Below are 19,549 nucleotides of genomic sequence, written 5' to 3'. Positions count from 1 at the left end.
TGTACGTCAATGGAGAAAATAATGTCCCATTTTCTGTCCAAAATGCCCCCTTTTTTAAATTTCAAAGTGTTTGAATGTATGGCTGTTGATTGAACATAGATAGCTCTAAAATCTGAATAGGTTGAAGGCCATGCATTGCTATATAAAGGCTATTACACCTCATACAACTCTTATAGTACACTGATTCTCAAGTCATTCCCCTGCTAAGAAACGCACAACCTGAAGCAAAATACAAAATTAGGATAATGCCAATGTTGGCACGAACAAAGTCATGTTTTGATAAAATTACGCGGTATAGTATTATAACGAAAAAGATAACCTATCTAGTTATATGCTTTTAGTCAACGAATAACTTAGGTGGATATACACATCTTGCCGGGGGTGGGTGAGAAAAGTGAGGTCACCTTGGATTGGTTGACTAAAATATTGCCATGCGATTGGCTGAGAGAGCACTTGTCAGTTTCCCATTGGATGTCGATCCTGTGACGCTTTTACCGTGGTTTACGATTGAGCGATATTAGAGTTTTTACGATTTTCATTGGCTGTGAGGCTCCAAAGGTTGCACGTGCCAGTTGCGTCCCTGCAGTCTTCTACCAGTGGGCTGGTCCACTTGAGAGCTTGATTTTTATTGGGCCACTGCATCTGCTTTGCATGCCTGAGAACACCGGTGCCTGGGCCCGAGCCGAGTAAGTAACCTGCAGAGAGCAGCAGTGATCGTCAGCGTGATCTGTACTGTGCAGGTGAGTAGACACGTCCCTTAGGGGCCTCTGTTTTGAGATCAGTTTCGCCAGCTGCGTTTTCATTTCCGCAGTCTGCCCAGGAAAGGCATTTGGTCACTACCAGATGAGGGGTGGAAAAAAGACCAGAACCGGTGAATTTGGTCTACCCGGTCAAAGCCGGAAGTAGCCTTATCCGCTTTGATTGTAACCCTTACTTGTCCGTCCTTGCATTTTTATGTGCCACATGAAATGCCATCTGCTTGTACCTGATGAGGTGGAGAACAGAAAAGATCAGAACAGGGAGTTTGGATTACTCGTTCAAAACTGTGAATAGCATTAGTCTCCATTTCCTTTTGAAGTTGTGTACCAGTGCGATAAGCGTAAGAATGAAATAATGCACTCCACTGCTAAGTAGACATATGGCGCATCATGCCACTATGTCAAATGTATCAACATCAGTGTTGCCTTGTAAAGATGCCACTGCTTACTTTTTCTGTATTCTTGTAAAACCAGTATGTTTTCTTGTCCCTGGTGGCATATTTTATTTTACAATATTACAGCACTGTTGGTCCTCTAAATGTATTCTTTCGGTGGCGGTCCCAGCCATATTCAGATAATACCGGTCACTTTGTACAGTGTACTCAGTTTGAGTTCTGGACGTAATAGCGAATTTGCCCAGCCAACCCCAGCACTAAGTAAAAAAAATCACAGAACCAGTTTATAATTAAAAGCAGGCATATAATTACTGTTAAACCTGGCATTTTTAGCGGGTTTGCCCCAGATATTTTGGCTGCCTATTTCTTTACCCATTTTTCATTGGTTTTAGGTCTCTCTGCACTTCACCACTGATAATCGACACCAAAGTGCATATGCTCTCAATGAAAGTTGTGCTATGGATTGGTGTTATTTGATTTACTACTAAGTCCCTAGTAATGTGCACAGGGGTGCCTAGAACCTGTAAATTGAATGCTACTATTGGGCCTGCAGCACTGGTTGTGCCACCCACACAATTAGCCTTTCAAATGTGTCTCAGAACTGCCACTGCAGTGTCCGTGCGTGCAGTTTTCAACTGCCATGTCGACCTGGTAAGTGCACCCACTTGCCAGGCCCTGACCTTCCCTTTTATTATATGTCACCCCTAAGGTAGACCCAAGGTATCCCCATGGGCAGGGTGCAGTGTATGAGAAAGGTAGGACATGTGCTCGTGTTTTACATGTCCTGATAGTGAGATAATATGCATTTCCTTTTTTTCCTATTGAAATTCTGTCTTTCCCATAGGGGATCATTGGGGCTGCCTTGTAACATTTCACAAGTATAACATTCAATTGGGAAAAAGAGAAATTGAGTTTATGTTCCCCAAGCTCAGAATTTAATAATAAATCTTTTAGTAAAAGTGTTTTTTAGGTCTCGCCTATGCAGTGTTCAACTGCTGCTTTGGAGACCTCTTGGAATCGCTCCAGGCTTTATTGGAAACTTTTGCATGTTCTGCATTGTTTCCAATGGGCCCTTGTGCATGTGCGTCGTTTCAATCTCATGCCCACCCTTGGCTCTTCTGTCCCAAGTGTGGTACCTCTTGGCTGGGGCTGCTGCCCTTTGAGTGGGCTTTGGTGGGTGGAGGAGGAGGCCTGCAGTTACCTTCATGGCAGATGATTATCGGGTGACTGGTCCAGTGTTTGTGTGAGTGCGCGGACTGCAGCAGGGGTGGGGAATTCCTATCTCCCGACGCCCGAGACATCTAGGTTTCTTACAAGGGCAAGAGGTTTTAATTTCTAACTTGTCCAAAGGACAAGTTGACAGTCTTTTGCTTTCTCCCCGAGGCTCTTGTGTGGCTTCCAGGCCCTCCCCTGGTCCTTTCATTTTCTTCGAGATGCAGCTCCAGAACACAGACATCACTGGAATGTAAGAGGCTGCCTTAAGGGCCTCATGGCTCCTGCTCTAACTTTAACCTTGTGACCCCCCTGCCTTTTATTCTGTGCTTCACCCTTGGGCCTCAAATCAGCCCCAAGATCCCTCCTCACCCTCGCCTCCGGGGTCCTAAGATAAAGCGCATGCTTTCCCTTCTCGTGCAGCCCCTGCACAACCCTCTTTTACACTTTGCTTTGCCTGTACGTTTCACTCAGTGCCTGTACTTGCTAACCCCACCACCCCCCCCCCTCTGCTGCCCCCTCTGACTACCCTGACCTGCTCCCCTTGGCCTCTCATATTTTACCGCATCCAGGGCTTACATTAAAGTTAATAAATGTGCCCATGTGGAATTGATGCAATCCTCAGGCGCACCTTCATTTCTCTCCTTGCACTGGGCCTCTCGTCTCACTTTGTGCATGGACCAGGGGCATCTTAACACGCCGCTGTAGCATCTACAGCAGCTGTGGAGTTCTTAATGGGCCTCTTCTTTCTGCAGGTCCAAACAAAGGTTCATAATTAACCTGAAATGGTGGATGGATGGATATATACATGAATGAATGAGTGAAAGGATGCATGTAAGAATGGATGAGTGAAAGAATGGATGGATGGATGAGTGCAAGGGTGAATTAATTGATGGATGGGGTGAAAGTGGATGGATGAGTGAAAGGATGGATGCAAGGATGTATGAGTAAACAAAATTGATGGATGAGTGAAATAGTGAGTGAAAAAATGGGGTGAAAGTGGATGGATGGTTGAATAAAAGGTTGGATTAATGCATGAGAGAAAGAGTGGATGAATGGCTGATGGATGAGTGGATGTTTGGGTGGATGGATGGATGGGTGGGTGGATGGATGGATGGATAGATAGATGGGTGGAAGGATGGATAGATTGATGGGTGGAAAGATGGATAGATTGATGGATGGATGGAAGAATGGATAGACTGATGGGTGGATAGTTGACTGAAATGGTGGATGGAGGGAGGAGTGAAAAGGAGGATGGATATGAGTCAAAAGGAGGATGACTATGAGTGAAAAGGAGGATGGATGGAGTGAAAGACGGAAGAGAAAAAGGATGGATGGAGGGATGAGTGAAAGGGTTGATGGATAGGCGTGGAAAGGAGGATGGAAGGGTGAAAGATGGAAGAGTAAAAGGATAGCTGGATGGAGGGATGAGTGAAAGGGTGGATGGATGTATGAATGGAAGAAAGGGTAGATGGATGAGTTTGAATGATAGATTTGGAGCTGGAAGGATTGATTGGGCCCCAAGGGCATCGTGAACCACTCGCTTTAGCAGCTACAGTGGAGGTGGAGCTCTTGATGAGCCTCTTCTGCCTGCAGCTCGGGAGACAAAGGCCTATAATTAACGTGTAAGGGTGAGTGAATGAAAGGATGGATGTGTGGGTGAAAGGGTAGATAGATGAGTGAGTATGAGTGTAAGTGTGGCTTCCTAGATGAATGAATGAGTGAAAGGATGGATGATGGGGATGGTGGATGGACGATGGATATGTTGATGAAGGAAAGGGTGAAAAGATAGATGGATTGCAGGGTGGATAGATCAGTAAGTAAAAGGATGGATGAGTGAAAGGGTAAATTGATGGATGAGCGGAAGGATGGAAGAGTGAAAGGGTAAATTGATGGATGAGCAGAAGACTGGGTGAGGGAAAGGATGGACAGATGGCTGAGATGGATGGATATGTTTGGGGATGGATGGGTAGATTTGGATATGGATGTGCGGATGGATGAATTGACAAACAGAATGGTGAAAGGCTGATGAAAGAATGCATGGAAGCCAATGTAAAGGTGAAATGCTAGATATCAGTGGGTGAATGAAAGGATGAATGGGTAGATCTGCAGAACGGAGGCAAAATAAGGAAATCACTAGTATTCAAATCCTTCTATACTATGAGGCTGACATAACCTGCGAAGCTGTTATCCGAGCTCTTATATAATGAGTGCTGCCAATTTTTGATGGTGCGCTACATGATGGCACCAAAGGGACAAGTGGATTTTGTACAGGACAAGTAGATTTAGGAAGCTACCTGTCCTATGGACAAGTAGATATTTTAATAAATTCCACACCCCTGTGCAGCAATGCAGTTTTTAACGCTTTTTGTGAGCAGGTGGTGTGGGGCTCAGGAAGCCCCAGTGGTGCCAAGCAGTGAGAGCCTCCTTACTAAGACCAAAAAGGGTGGTTTTGTTTTTCAGTCCTTTCCTATTGGGTGCTGGGTAATAATAATAGTAATAAAAAAAGGGTGTCTTGGTTGGTCATCAAGCTATTTATCGCTATGTGTTGTGGTACTTCAGAGAGATTATGTAGTCAAGTGGCCAAACAACCAAATCCCACTTTCATCGTGTGACTGAAACTGATGACCATTAAGGTACCGCCAAGCGTCACTCTCCGTGCAGGTTTGCATCATATACAAATACATACTACGGCAGTGATGGTTCCAATTCTGATCTGCAGTCGTACCAGTGTTTTGAGAATTGGTGCATTGAGATGTTTGGTTCTAAAGTATATTGAATTGAATTTGCTGGTCTTAAAGCATGTGTGACTTTGGATTCCAAAAAGCAGTGCACAAATGACATTTCATTCAGAGAAATATTCAAATTTCATATGTGGAGACGGGGCAATATTGAGACTCGTGCAGTGCTTATACCGTTGCAATCCTTCCTGTATTTCAACTGCTGCTTTTTGCTTTTACTTCTTACAGTCATATCATTCCAAAACTGAGCGCCCCCCTACAATGTAATCCACAGAAGCGAGGATGTATTTTCAGTACATTGTTCTTGAATCCCTGAACTTATGCAGTAGATATGATCTCTGGATGGGAAACTACATTTAGTGCAACATTTCTTTATAGATGTTTAGTGCTAGGTAGGACAATCATTGAAAAAAAAGGAGAACTTATATTTAAAAATGCATATATCATCACCACCTTTTTTGACAGCGTTATGCCTCAACACTTTTAAAGACATTTACCATTTATTTTTTGCTGTTTTGTATGTTGCTAGTTAGAAAGACCATCACATGGTACAAAAATGTGTCACATGGTAAAAATAAGCAAGAAAACTAAGCCATGGAAACCATTCTTTCGCCTCCACTATCTCTCTCCCGACTCTATATTATTCATTATCTTGCACTCTCTCATCTCTGTCCTTCTCCATGTATTTCTTCCTCCCTAAGTCCCCACTCCCTCTTCTACTCCCTCCTCATCCACTCTTTACCTGTTTCTCATTCCCTTCTCTTTCACACTCTTTTTCTTCCACCCACCTCCAGGTTTCCTATTTCTATATCCCTCCCCACTGATCTCTCCTTCTCCTACTACTTCCATATCTCCTTATTCCTCTCTAGCTGACACCTCTCTCCAAGCTCTACATTCCCCTGACATACTTTTCTCCCTTACTTCCCTCGTTTGATCTCTCCCTTTCTACCTCTCCCACCTCACCATCCCTCCCTCTCTATCCAACTCCCCATTTGTATCTCTGTCTTCTCCAATATCTGTTTGGTTCACTTTCTTGCATTCTCTTGGTCTCTTTCTCTCTCACAGCATTACTTCTTCAAAATTTACCCACCTCTGTCTCTTACATTATTTCATCTCGCTGTCCCTCCCCTCCATCTTTCTCTTTACCCTGCCGTTTTCCTTTCTCTTCCTCCTCCCCTCATAGTCTCTCCTAATTCCGAAATTCCATCTCTATATTTTTGTTTGTTTCTTTGTCATTCGTTCTCTATCGCTCCCTCTGTCTTTCTCTCCCGCTTACTAATTCTCTTACTCCCAATTTCTGTCTTTCTGTCTCTCTCATTTCAATATTTATTGGGATACCTTCCACACAAACTCTCTTGGACCGGAATCGGTCGTGGAATTTGGTGCACATGCTCTATGCTGTCTAACTTGAATTGTCCTGGTTGCCCCCATACGATCCAGACTCTCCTTGGGTTACAGAAGTTTGTTCCCTTTGGGCATAGAATGAATAGCCACATGTGTGATTAGTGTAAAGTGGGGGTTTAGCTTCCCATGAAAAAAAAGCATTGCATAGCCAATAGGTCTCGCCTTTGTGACCGTATAAGTGTTTAGCCATGCAACAGTTGATGTTGTTGCACCACGGATATTATGCAACATTACTAAATACTTATAAGGTCCCAAAGGTGAGACCTATTGGCTATGCCAATGCTTGTTAAATTGTGTGTTTGAAATTGCCACTTTTAGAAAGTGGACGTTTTCTTGTTTAACCATCTTGTGCCTCTACCTGCCTGTGGAATCGTCTGGTCTTAGATTGACAGGGACTGGTTTGTGCATTCCCTCCAGGCACTCGCACAAAGGGAGCTGAGGTGCATGATGCTGTTTCCACCCCCTGTAGTGTGGCTAAACCAGGGAAGACCAAACTGATTTTGCTGAGCCCGAGAGACTTTCTGAACAAAGATTTCAGAGGGGTAGAAGTATTAGACCTAAAACCCCAGAACTTTAGAACTCTTTTGGACTAAGGACCTGCCAAGAAGAGGAGCTGTCAGGTGTTGCTTTGTTAGGTTGGCCTGCAGTTGCTGCTTCTGTCTTGGGGCTGTGAAAGGACTGAACTGAACTTTCTACAACTTATTTCCTGAGTTTCTCCAAGGGCTTGAAGTGGAGCTTGACTCCCATTGGAATTCTCAGGAACATCGAAGACTTTAGGTTCATCTGCCAACAGCATTGAGAATTGTGTGTTTTGTGCTGCAACAGAAGAAAAACAAATACGCTGCTTTCAACGACGCCGCTGCTGACACCGTGACATGAAGGCACTGCCTGGAGCATCGCAATCCTGGTCTTACTGACACAGTCATCGAGCTGCTGCTTGCACTGTGCCCTGGGGGCACAGCACATCGCTGCTCTGGCCTCACAAACGACGATGCTCCATGCCGACAACAACGCCCCTTCCTGCACCGTGGCCTGTGGACTCGGCTTGTGAGGTACATGAAGCAGCGCCCCGTTCCACACCGCTGCCCTGGTCCACTGATACTGTTTAATTAAGGGGATGTAGCGGTGGTGGGTCTTTAAACCTCCCCTTAGGCCCTCCTTACCTTTGTTGTTTATATACCACTGATGTCGGCACCATTGACTCCAGGATCGCCAACCTACGCCGCTGCTTGCACCTGACCTGTGGGCACCATACGAAGCATCGCCCAGCTTCGCATCACATCATTGGGTCTACAACGACGATGTGCTGCCTGCACTGTGACCTGTGAGCACCGAACATCGCACCGCCCCGCTTCACACCACAACCCTAGTCTCACCGGTGACGCCGTCACTGAGCCACTTACATTGGGTGTGGACTGACGGATTGGCAGGCTTATCACAGCCGTTTTTGCCCCACATTTGCCCCACATAGACTTTGTGTTTAACCAGCATCTATGGTGTGTGTAGTCGTGAGCAATGCATTGGAAAATAGTTATGGATAACTAGCAAATTCTAATGATTTTTTTACTGAAAAGAGAACAATAATGCCATGTTGGGAGGAAAAACCCCTCAGAAGTTCACTGATTTTTTTTTTTTTAAAGTTATTTTAAAGATAATCTCTTGCTCTGTTTTGATCACGTTTTTCAGTGATTTTCTTTTAATGATATTTTGTGCTCGATATCCATATTTATACAGGGTATGTACATTGCCTTGTGCATCAGTCTTCTGTCAGAAAGTCCTACCACTGACCTCGCACTGTGCCAGCCATTGTGCCACCAAGGTAGTTGTGCCCCACCTTCTTTAATCTGCAGGAGGCTCTGAGCGTAGGGCCCCATACTTGTGAGCCCACTGTGCATGGTATTTGGTTGTGCACAGTAGGTTTAGGGTCTCTTGGCTAATTGTCGACCAGATTTCAGGCAAATCTATCGGAGGGCGCAAACATTTTTATCAAACTAAAAATTACAGAATGTGTAATATTGATATTTACAGATTTTTTTATTTTTAGCAGTGAGCTGTGGTTATGAGTGGTCAGTAGACTTCTTTTTTTTTTTTAACAACAAATATTATTGGGTTTAACCGAGAAAAGTGAGAACATATCAATTGATTTGTTTCATACAGTATTGGCAAGATTGCAGCATTTTACATCATTACATGGTGTGCATGTATGTTACAGTTCCCAAATAATGCTCAGCATCGTGCATTACAGTATTGACGAATTCTGTAGAGCCTATCCGTATATCAGTAAATGTATCAATGAAGCAACCCATATCAACTAGGAACTATTTCACACCTCTAGTTATAGTAGTTTTAAAGGGACCCTATGCTCAGTCAGCTGCCATCCCACCAGATCAGCTGTGGCAGCTTTTGGCTGGTCAGGGCTTGCTGTGCACAATCTTCAGCCTTGTGCTGAGGCATCTGACTGGCAGTGTACAGCTGCCTCTGGGATAACTGTGCTGAGCTGCATTTAGGTGGCCTTGTACAGTCCTAAGCCACCTATAGCATGCAGTGGGTTCAAGGCCTAGGCCAAGCACTTCGCCAGCCTCATGTTGATAGTGCTCACTACGCACAGTCTTTGACTATGCATTGTGAATTATTATTATTATTATTTTTTAATTCACAAGAAAAAACTAATTTTGATATGAATTCGCGGACACTGATGCCAGGTCCTTAAATCCAAGTTTGAGTCTGTGAACCCTGTAATGAATACAAAGGCTTTTTTATGTTTCGGGGCACTTTCTGACGCCCTAGGCCATATCTCTCCTACCAACATCCTGCATGGACATACAGTATAATTCCCCTGCCTACTTGCATTCACTGGAACTTTTTCCAGCATGCAGCAAAAATCTTCAGCGGTTTCCAGACAATCGGATAGTCTAGATTTGTGGCAATATAAGTATTTCATAAACAATTTCATGGATTGGCGCCCAACCAAAAAAGTACTCCATATAGTGTCATGTTAATTCCATTCAGGGGGGTGGTTTTGTGGTGAACCAAAATTCCTAGCCTACTTAAAATGGAAAGGCTTCATCTTGACCCTTTCGCCATAATGTTTTGCCCCCTACATGGATCAGCTCAAAACCCAACATTAAACTTAGCCATATAAGTTAATTGCCCAGTTTCATGTAGGTTCCTCAGACGGTTCCAACATTATTAGTAATCAAAAATGCCTTTTTAGACTAAAGGGAAACTTAACCGTTACTACCCAGTCACTATTTGAACTGTGTAATAAATGTGTATGTTTGGGTGTGTATGTCTTGGACTGGATTTGATTCAAATTTAGACTGTACTCCTAAAGCACGATTACTAGATACTACATTGATCCTCTTCTTCTATGAGCACTGCATTTTCAGCAGTACTTCTTGGAGTGTTTAATGTACCTATATTCACAAACCCGAGCTAGTCTCAACATTACAGTCAAGCAGTCATGCCCAAGTTAACATCCCATGGGCCTAAAGGATTCCCCCAGGAGCCAAATATTTTAGCTCCATGGCATTTTACCCTATTGTGCTATCTATAGTCCTACCAGACTACACATCAAAAACTACTTCTCATTCAGGTAGTCACATACTCAGAAGGAGGGAGAGGCAAAATTCCACTACTCCGACCTTCCCTCTCGCATCACTATAACACGCACGGAGGAGTAGGGAAATTGTCATCCAAGGGTGGCACATGCCATGTGAAAAAATACTGCCCTCACTCACATTTTTTTGACATTGTTCATCATTGGGCTTGCTTCAATACACCCCTGTGCATACCAACGCCTGGGATGGAGCAAAAGGGAGGCAAGACAATACAAACGTAAAAGTTGAGATCATCGATAGAAAGGTTCAGTGAAGGGTAAAACTAGCCCTGAGGTTTCCCCTTTCGACAATTTATTCCTGGGCCCACCGGCTAGGTCTAAAAACGTGAAGGATGGTGGTGATAGGAGAAGATAGAGTTCCTTCACCCCTCCTTACTGCTAAAGTGTCAACATGTTTCTGCAGTCTGATACGTGCCCACAGTGTTGGGTCACACCAGCATTCCTCAGGACCCTTCGGAACCCAAAATGTTACCCTCTGTACCTACGTATCCTTGGAATGTGTTTCTTCCAAGCAAAGAGTTCCCCTATGTAACTCACACTCGGTAATAGAGTTTCATCTACTACAACGCTAAAACTAGCGAGATCTTGGTAGTGACCACCTGTAGTAACATTTTATCAAGGTGGGTGCACTGCCTGGAAAGTATACTATTGCTCCGTCCCAGGCTTTGGTATGTGCAGGGGTGTATTGAAGCAAGCCCAATGATGAAGCATGTCACAATTTTGTGAGTGAGGGCAGTATTTTTTCACAAAGCACGTGCCTCCCTTGGATTACAATTTCCCTACTCCTCCGTGTGTGTTATAGTCCCTCCGGATGGGCCCGATTTCAGAATATATTGGATGTTCCTTATTATTACTTGATCTTCTCATGTGCTTTCTCCATAGAACCCTGACTGGTGCATAGTGTTTTCTTTCTTATTGTGTAGCTGAAGACCTCTGAAGCAGCAACCAACATGTATGTAAATAAATAAATATTTGTCCCATGATCTGATCAGATAACGAAAGATGGGAGTTAATTTGAGTACGCAAGATATCAGTTCAGCAACACATTGGGAAGCTTTTCTAAGTGTGTATCTCTCGTCTTGCTTACTGGACAGTACCGTCACGAGTTCATTCCACCATGTTTCGTGATGCTGTACCATGGCATTTGGTGTGGTGGGTACAGCATGCCTGTTAGTAAATAAAACGTTTTGTTTATGTATTCAAGTTTAAATGAAAACTGCAACAAGGCTGAAGAAATGTAAGGCTGGTAGATGCTTTGCATCAACTTGGTTAATGAACTTCCCTATGCATCTCTTCTTTTAATCATCTAAAAGAGGAATGCATGATCCCTCAATTCAGAGTTCTAGCCAATGTGTGTTTTCTTTGCCTTTTGTCTTTCAGCTATGCGCCAGAAGATGGATTGTCTTGCTATATTCTTTGGCATCAGTCTATATGTCTCTACTGCAATGGCAGACTCCAAAGCTGTGACCACGTCTCTCACCACCAAGTGGGCATCTACACCACTGCTGATGGAAGCCAGGTAAGAAAACATGCAACCATTTCTGTATTTTGAATCTTATAAACTTTGGTTGAGACAGAAAGCTTTAATTGGCATTCCTTTTCATCCTGTCATACTGTGTAAAGTGATATGATAGTCTTTGTTGTAGATGCCTTTTTGATTGAAACAGTGTGAGTTAGGAATGCTTGGGATATGGCGTGGACAATCAAGAAAACAAATCTTGATTTTGGTTCTTTGCCATAGGTTTTAAGGTGTTGCAACAATATTGATCACCTTTCCCCAACTGCTTGATTACCAAGGGTTATGTGCATTTATGAGTTGTTAGTATTACAATTCCTTCTCAAAAACATTTTCTTTCTAAAAAGAAGTTAATAAAATTAGCTTTAACATTTTTATTTTCTAAAGCTACCATTCAAGGTTTTATTGATTAACCAAAAAACTCAAACGGGAAAAAAGAGAGGAAAAATGTGACTTTAGGAAGATGTGGAAAATAAATCTTTTAATAATCACAGCAACAAATCATACTGTATAGTGCGATTTAAATTACAAAGGAACCACAGTAGTTCAATATTGGGGTTAATCAACCCACAGACCTAGCAGTCCTGTTGGCTACAATTTAGGTCTGCATTTCATTGAAACTAGCAGATAATTGAGTTTGTGATTTTTGGACAGCCAGTTGTGGCAATACAGTTCACTCCAAATATAACCCCTCAAATGTTTGCAATCCCATGTAGGAACTATGGGGAATTTTGTGTTTAGACCGAAGTGGCAGAGGAACATCTTGAGTGAAAAATGAAGATCCCAATCCTTATGAAATGCCAATATGTACTTCTATACTATGCAAACACTTGTATACGACCTTTGTGCTTATATAAGAGCACACTGCTGAACTTCTGAGCTATAGCTAAACTATATAAAAACTCCTTATAAAATAAAAACAAGTCAAACCCAGTATGAACATTCATATGGCTCTTTGGGCATTGCAATGTTTCCTGCTATGTTTAATGACTCTTTTGATCTTGAAATAGTGTTTTTTTCTTTGTATTAGTGAATTTTTAGCCGAAGAAGGAGAAGAGAAATTCTGGGCATTTGTCGAGACCAGTCCAGAAATCACATCACATGAGCACAAAGGTAAGAGGCAGATTCTCGCGCCTCTCATTCTTTTTGTTTGTATTGTAAAAACTGTGTTGCAATTTTAATTGACATAGTGGTGATTTTCGCTAGAAATCATAAAAGGAAAGGGGAAATGAAGAAACATCTCTCCTTCTTTTAGATGTTTCTCTTTCTATCTGATTCTTCTTTTGCCTACCCAAAAGAAGCACTTTGTCTGGGTTCTGTACTCACTGTATCCCTATGGCATGTTGCGTGGGGTGATCAAACTGGCTGAGCCCTCCATTTTTGTTTCTGTGTAGTAAGAGGTTCATGGGTTTGCCCAACAGTTGCATTTAAAAAAAGAATGTAATATGCACCAGTTGCAAAGCAGAAATGCTTTAAATGCCTGACAAGCGACTCCTACAGCTCTCATTACTAACACAGCGTTCTACAAAATATGTTGGCCATCACTCCTGGCATCTGTATGTGCACAATACAGCTTCTAGGTTTGTAGTTGGTTTACTGTTGACACCATACTGTAACAACCATTCACATGTATCCACCTACACGTAGAATGGCATTGAAGTCATTTAATGGGAAACAGTCCTTTGAACAAAAAAAGCACCTGGAGTCAAGCAATGGACAATTGTGCACTCCAGAAACAAATGGCAATGTAATTCGTCACACGCTTCTGTGCTTGTAATGTTCCATGAAAATCCATAACTCAATCTAGCTGCCCATTGCCATGTATATTCCATTACTATACAGTACAGTAGTCTACTCGATAGAAAAAAATTGAAAGTTCCAGAACAATAAAGGACACTCTGATTCCACAAGTGCTAGATGACCTACATCGAGGGCAAATGTTTCCCAAAAATCCTGAGTAATGAGCTTAAGGAATAGGTTAATATGAGGTCTATAATTCCCATTACCCAATCAGGCTTTAGATGCGGCCATGGTACTGAAAATAATCTAATTATCCTTTCCTCTCTGTTTCCCGGCGCTAACATCTTAGCTCCATTTTTGTTAAATCTTTGTGACGGACATAAATGGTGCCTTAGTCTCGGTCCGCGCCTTTCCTCTCAAGTTTGCGGGCACACATATCCACTTTCTCCAGTACACTGATGATACACTGCTGTTTGACTACACTGCTGTGGGGCTGCAACGCTCATTGGAGGCTCTTTCGTTGTACTGTGAGGTCAACCAGCTAGCAGTCAACCACTCAAAAACAAAAGTTTTTGTATGTGGTGCCAGAAGCAACAACTCCACCCTTAAATTTAAGTTTACTATGAATCGGTTCTCCCTGGAGCAAGTCCCAAGTCTAAAGTATCTGGGGCTTTCATTTTAATCACTGTGGGCGCCACGTAACACAGCTCTCCACTTTAAAAGGAGCTGCCTTGTCCTTAATGACGTGCTTTAAAAAACTGTCAATAAGGATGCGCAGCGCGGATCTCACACGCATATGTAAAGGGATTGAGGCCAAGTTTATGCCAACAGTAAATTACGGTTCAGTAATATTCTTCGATCAATTCGATTCATGGCTGGAAAAGGAACAAACGCGATTCTATAGAGACTTGTTTTATCTCCCTGTTTCCACTCCATCGTCTCAAATTTGGCTGGAATTTGGTCTGAGTAAGCAACCGATCGGGATGAAAGCCCGATTCCTGGGTTATGCCAAGCTCAAGGTAGCCTGTAAAGGATCCCTCAAAGAGCTAATCTGGTTTCGCGTTCATGAGAAGAAATTCGGATGGGAATCAAATGCAAGAACTTCAGTGGAACATTTGGGAGAGAAATACATCCTTGAACTAAATCTTACCTCAAATCTATCTAATGTGCAAAATGCTAATTAAAAATGCAAAAAATAAAATTGGGGAAGAAGGTTTGAAAGAGCTAGCTCAAAAAGCCCATGCTGACTTATGTGCTACGTTCTATCGCGACCAAGGAAAAGCTTTATTCCTATCCAGTCCCATGAAACTGGCACTCAAAAGGATCTTATGAGGCTGCGCTTAAGATGAATTCCACTGAAAACTTAAAAGGCTCCACAGAGCAGAACTGTTGACTGTACAATTTTTTAAAAGAATCCTTACTGCATGTCATTTGCCTTTGTCCCGCCCGTATGAGTCTAAGGTGCAACAGGCTAAAACATATATTCAGTCACTTTGGTATCAGTCAATACAACAAAGTGGTTACGACTGATGCACAGCTTTCAGCTAAATATATGGCATTTCTCAGGGAAGAACTTATGCTGTTGAACTCTAGCATTATGGACAATTAAAAAGTTGCAGCTCCCGTCCCGAACTGTTGCCACTGCTGTTGTTCGTCCTTGTTTTATGGTTCTGCTGTTACAGGCTGGCAAGGGACAGTGAGGACCAGGCCTAGAAGACCATGTCTTTTGCACAACCTGCACTTTATGTTTTGAATTAGGGTTCAGACTCTTCTTTCGACATGTCCAACAAAGTTGCACCGGGCTTGTAATTCTCTCGCCCACTGCAATTTGTGTTGGCATAGTAACTGAACCCAGTGTAGAATGTGTGGGCACATGGTGAGGGTGGACTTATCTTTGTTCATGGCTACGCACTCCTGGGCGGTGTCGTCCTGCCAGCTATTGATCAGCTTAAGGTCCAAATACTCCCTAGGCCGAATGGAACTCTTACTGATCAATTGATTTCACCTGATTTTATCCTCTTTTTAACAGTTTGTGTTTTACGCTGCATTGTTATGGTTTTAAATAACTTCAAACAATAAATCTTTACCTGACTGTGTCATTTCATTTCAATGTGGCTTCGCCTGCTGAAACTTTGTAGTATGGTCAATCTGTTAAGACCTTAGCATGGGGGTAGTTTGTGCATGTCTCTCTGTGTGGGTGTTCCAGCCATATGTGGATTGCAGATCAGCAACTGTGGTGTTCCAGAAACTGTATGCACGCCTTGCAGGTAATTGTGTCCCTGCATACAGGGTGTTATTAAGAAGTGTCAGTCCGTCAGTCAAAATACTTTATTCGGTTTGTTTTAAAACCATAAAAGCATACTACAAATTTTATACCAAGGAATTTTTTTTAATTCAAAATTTTCTTTATTCGGTATTTCAGTTATAGAAATCCATAAAAGCAATATTGTGCACATTTTTATAATATTAGGCAGAAAATTTATAGTACACTGCAACTAAAAAAGCAAGTTAAAAAAGATGTAGGTTCACATTTCATTTAAAACATTAATCTTTGGTTGACAAAAATCACTTTTACAAGTTTTTTCTATGCCTAAAGATGCATTTCAAGAAATTTACAACGTGATAACAAGTAATTTCCGAATCTAAAAACTGTAAGCGCAACATGGCTGGGCGGCACTGTCTGACACCCCACAATTTTAACAAAGATAGTAGCCAGAGTTTGCGGTGGTCATTATAGAATTTGCAAAACATGACTACATGTATGGTGGACTGCACTGATTTGTCATCGCAGGGACAGAGAGGTAAAGTTGGGTCCCAAGCATTCATTGTGGGGAAAGGTACTATCCGGTGGAATAGGTTTAATCTGAATCTAGTCAATCGAAATCGATCGAAAATACCTATTTCAAGCGTTAAGTAAGGCTGGATGGTAAGGGTAGTCTGGACCATGACTGCGTGATGGACAGAGGGTTTCCCTATTTCGCTGGCGAGCCTTAAGTTGTCTAAGTGGCTTAGGGCCATGTATTTTAGCTCTTTCTTGGATATCTCACTGATCTTTGCCGGTGTGGAATAGAAAGTCTCTAGGCCTAGGTCAGTGAGAAAGTTTCTGATGTAGGCAAGCCATCTTATTTTTAGGGAATGGTCTAGTGCCATAGAGTCAGCCACGATCCCCTTGGTTAGCGTGTTTTTGTCAGAGGTCCAGATACGTCGCCATAGTAGCAACGGTTGCATTTTTGCCAGGTCCTCTATATATGGTATGCCTAGTTCTGTGTGGCACGCGTATGTTGAGGATCGTTTCGGTGCTACAAGGAGAAACCTTAAGAAAGTGTTTTCTGCAACCTGTAAAGCAGTAACATCAGCGTGCCCCCAGACTCCGGCCCCATACAGTGTGGTTGTCTGGCATTTGGCACTGTAAATTTTTAATAATTCCAGGGGCGACCTTTTGCCCAGTTTTTGTGAGAAGGACATCAAGGCTGCTATGGCTCTCTTGAAACAATGTTTCCTGGCCTCGACTGCCGGTTTCCAGGACAATTTGTTGTCTATCGTGATGCCTAGATAGGGGTAGTGAGCCGTCGCATCTATTTTTTTGTTTTTAAGCGATAGGTCCTTGGGCCGTTTTCTCCCTGTACCTGCCATCATTACAAAGGTCTTCTTAATGTTAATATAGAGGTCAAGACTACCCATGAAGGTCGAGTATCTGGAAAGTGCCTTCTGCAGTTCACGCGGAGTCCGTGCCAGTAGGACGGCATCGTCTGCGTAGAGCAGAGCGGGAATCGGGCGTTGTTTTGGTTGAGGGAGGTCCTGGGCACCCCTCAAAAGCTCAACCTCCAAGCTGTTTGTATAGAGGGAGAATAAAAAGGGGGCCAGGACACAACCTTGCCTGACTCCACGCTCTACCCCAAAAGATGCCGATAGCTCGCCCTTTGCACCGAAACGGACTCTCGCAGAAGCCGTAGAGTATAATTCCCTCAGAAAGTCCAAAAGTGGGGGTTCCACCCCCATTTGTGACAGTACAGACCATAGTTTCGTATGGGCGACGCAGTCAAGCGGACAGGTCCACATACACCATGTAGAGTCTGTCCTGCTTTGCGTGAATGTATTTCCCTATAATCATAGATAGATTTAGAGCCTGTTCTACCGTCCCAAAGCCTTCCCGGAAACCAAATTGCAAATCGGACAGGATACCCCTATCCTCAACCCACTGCTGGAGTTGCTCGAGAATGACCCTGCCAGCTACCTTGCCTAGTGAGTCCAATAATGAAATCGGGCGGTAGCAGGCAGGGTCCTGGCGGTCTGCTTTTTTGAAAATCGGGACCATAATGGACTTCGTCCAGGACTCAAGAAGCACCTTCTTTGCAGCTGCCGTACATACCCTGGTGAGTATGGGGCCCAGAGATCTGTGTTATGTTTAAAGAAGTCCACTGGAACACCGTCAGGCCCGGGGGCTTTTCCATTTTTACTTGATTTTAGGGCCAGTAGGACCTCGGAGATGTCAAACTCTATGGAGATGGGGTATGCCCCAACTGGAGGAGTTTCATCATCACTTTCTAAGTATGTTTCTCTTTTTTTGAAATTTTTTGAAAAGTGAGATACCCACACGGCCTCTTCTATGGCAACTTCGATTTTTGGAGTATTATTATCGGCCAGAAATGGAGATCTTACCACTCTCCAGAAGGCTTCGCTGTTTTTTGCAAGGGCACTTTTGTGAAGTTCGTCCCACAGGGCCTGCTTTAATTCGGCCTTTCTCTGGTTCCTCGCACAGAGGTATTCTTTTCTAAGTGTGGCAATTAGCTGAGGATCTCTCATCTTTATTCAGTGCCACTTTTAGTTTGGGATGAGCCAGTGTGCAATCATGATTAAACCATCCTTTTTTGTTCGAGGTTTGGGCTGTTGGTGTCCCTGTGAGTAGGGACTTAATTTTTTCTAAAATCATAGAGAAATTACTTAAGACTTCCTCTTTTGCCACCGTTTGATCTAGGCATTTTTTAATGTGGGGGTATGCAGATCTTATCAGCTCTTCGGTGAGTTGGCCGGGGTTTATCTTCGCCCATTTTAAGGTGTACCCGTTTAACTGACCCAAGTGTAGGTTATTCTGAGTCAGGGTTTTTACTATCATTAGGGGAAGGGATTGTTGGTGAATTAGGTTCAATTCCAGTTTAAGAGCCGAATGGTCACTTAGTGCGTTAGGAATAACTTCAAAGTGCTTGGCTCTATTTAGCAGACCAGCCGATAGTAAGATATAGTCTACCGTTGTGTGATGACCCCTCCCCACATAGGTTGGCTCTAACTGATTGGTATTACCATTTAGACTGTTCACTATTTGGAGGTCCAGGTCTGATAGCGAATCGTTCATCGTGGCATGGAGTTTAGTGTGACGTAAGTGGGTAAGGGGGTTACCCTTCTCAGTCACCATCCCAGCACAGTTTTTTCCCGAAAGGGTGCAGTGATGTAAATTGAAATCCCCCCCCCATAAGAAAAAGACGGTGCCCTTTCCGCCTTTTGCCTGTCTTAAATTGGAGAGTTTCTCATTTAGATTAGATATCACCCTCAAAAGCTGTCGTTCCTCCAGGTTATTATAGAAATTGATAAGGAAGACTGTCTCGTTTTTGGGTAGGGAGAGGGAAAGAAGCTGGAAATTAACGTCCAGTTCAACAATATTTATTTTTATCTGCTGGATGGTATTAGCTATGTAGATATTTAATCCCCCCTTTGGCCTGCCCATAGTCCCCATCAAAGCTAGGGAAAAATACGTCCTGAATCCCAGAAGGTGGAGTTCCGTCAGCGACCATGTCTCCTGAAGGCAGACAATTTGTTGTCTGTCGACAAGGCTCAACACACTCCCATCTTCAATTTTGGGCGGAGGCCAGCAATGTTCCAGAAAACGACACCCAGGACTTGGGGGTCCCCCTTGGGAGCATCGCCAGTGTGTGGAACAGAAGGAATGTCAGGCTCTACTGAGTTTAACCTCAGTGGATCTTCTGCCTGTGATGGTCAATCAACTGACTCTAGGCCACTGTACCTATTCATCGTTGGTATTCCATTCCAACCCTCCCAGCGTGGTGGCTCCCTATAGTTACCCCTCTGATGTTGTCCTCCCCACTCTTCCCTTTCTCTGCCCTGATATCGAGGTCCCACTGTATACCAGGGTTCATCATAGAGAGAACCTT

The 19,549-nt window shown here is 43.3% G+C and overlaps 1 protein-coding gene across 2 annotated transcripts in view; it reads left to right on the top strand.

Annotated features, from left to right (window-relative positions):
- The first annotated feature begins 625 nt into the window (after positions 1–625).
- The window catches only part of UGGT1 (UDP-glucose glycoprotein glucosyltransferase 1), an 822,704-nt gene continuing 803,780 nt past the window's right edge, over positions 626–19,549 (top strand). For both annotated transcript variants that reach the window (XM_078666074.1, XM_078666073.1), the window contains exons 1-3: positions 626–740; positions 11,510–11,648; positions 12,676–12,758. In XM_078666074.1, coding sequence (XP_078522200.1) covers positions 11,512–11,648; positions 12,676–12,758 — 220 coding nt within the window. In that variant the 5' untranslated portion in view covers positions 626–740; positions 11,510–11,511. The remainder of the gene's footprint in view (positions 741–11,509; positions 11,649–12,675; positions 12,759–19,549) is intronic.

This window comes from Lissotriton helveticus, chromosome 11 (assembly GCF_964261635.1).
Source record: "Lissotriton helveticus chromosome 11, aLisHel1.1, whole genome shotgun sequence".
Classification (NCBI taxonomy): domain Eukaryota; kingdom Metazoa; phylum Chordata; class Amphibia; order Caudata; family Salamandridae; genus Lissotriton; species Lissotriton helveticus.
This window is presented reverse-complemented; position numbering and strand designations above follow the sequence as displayed.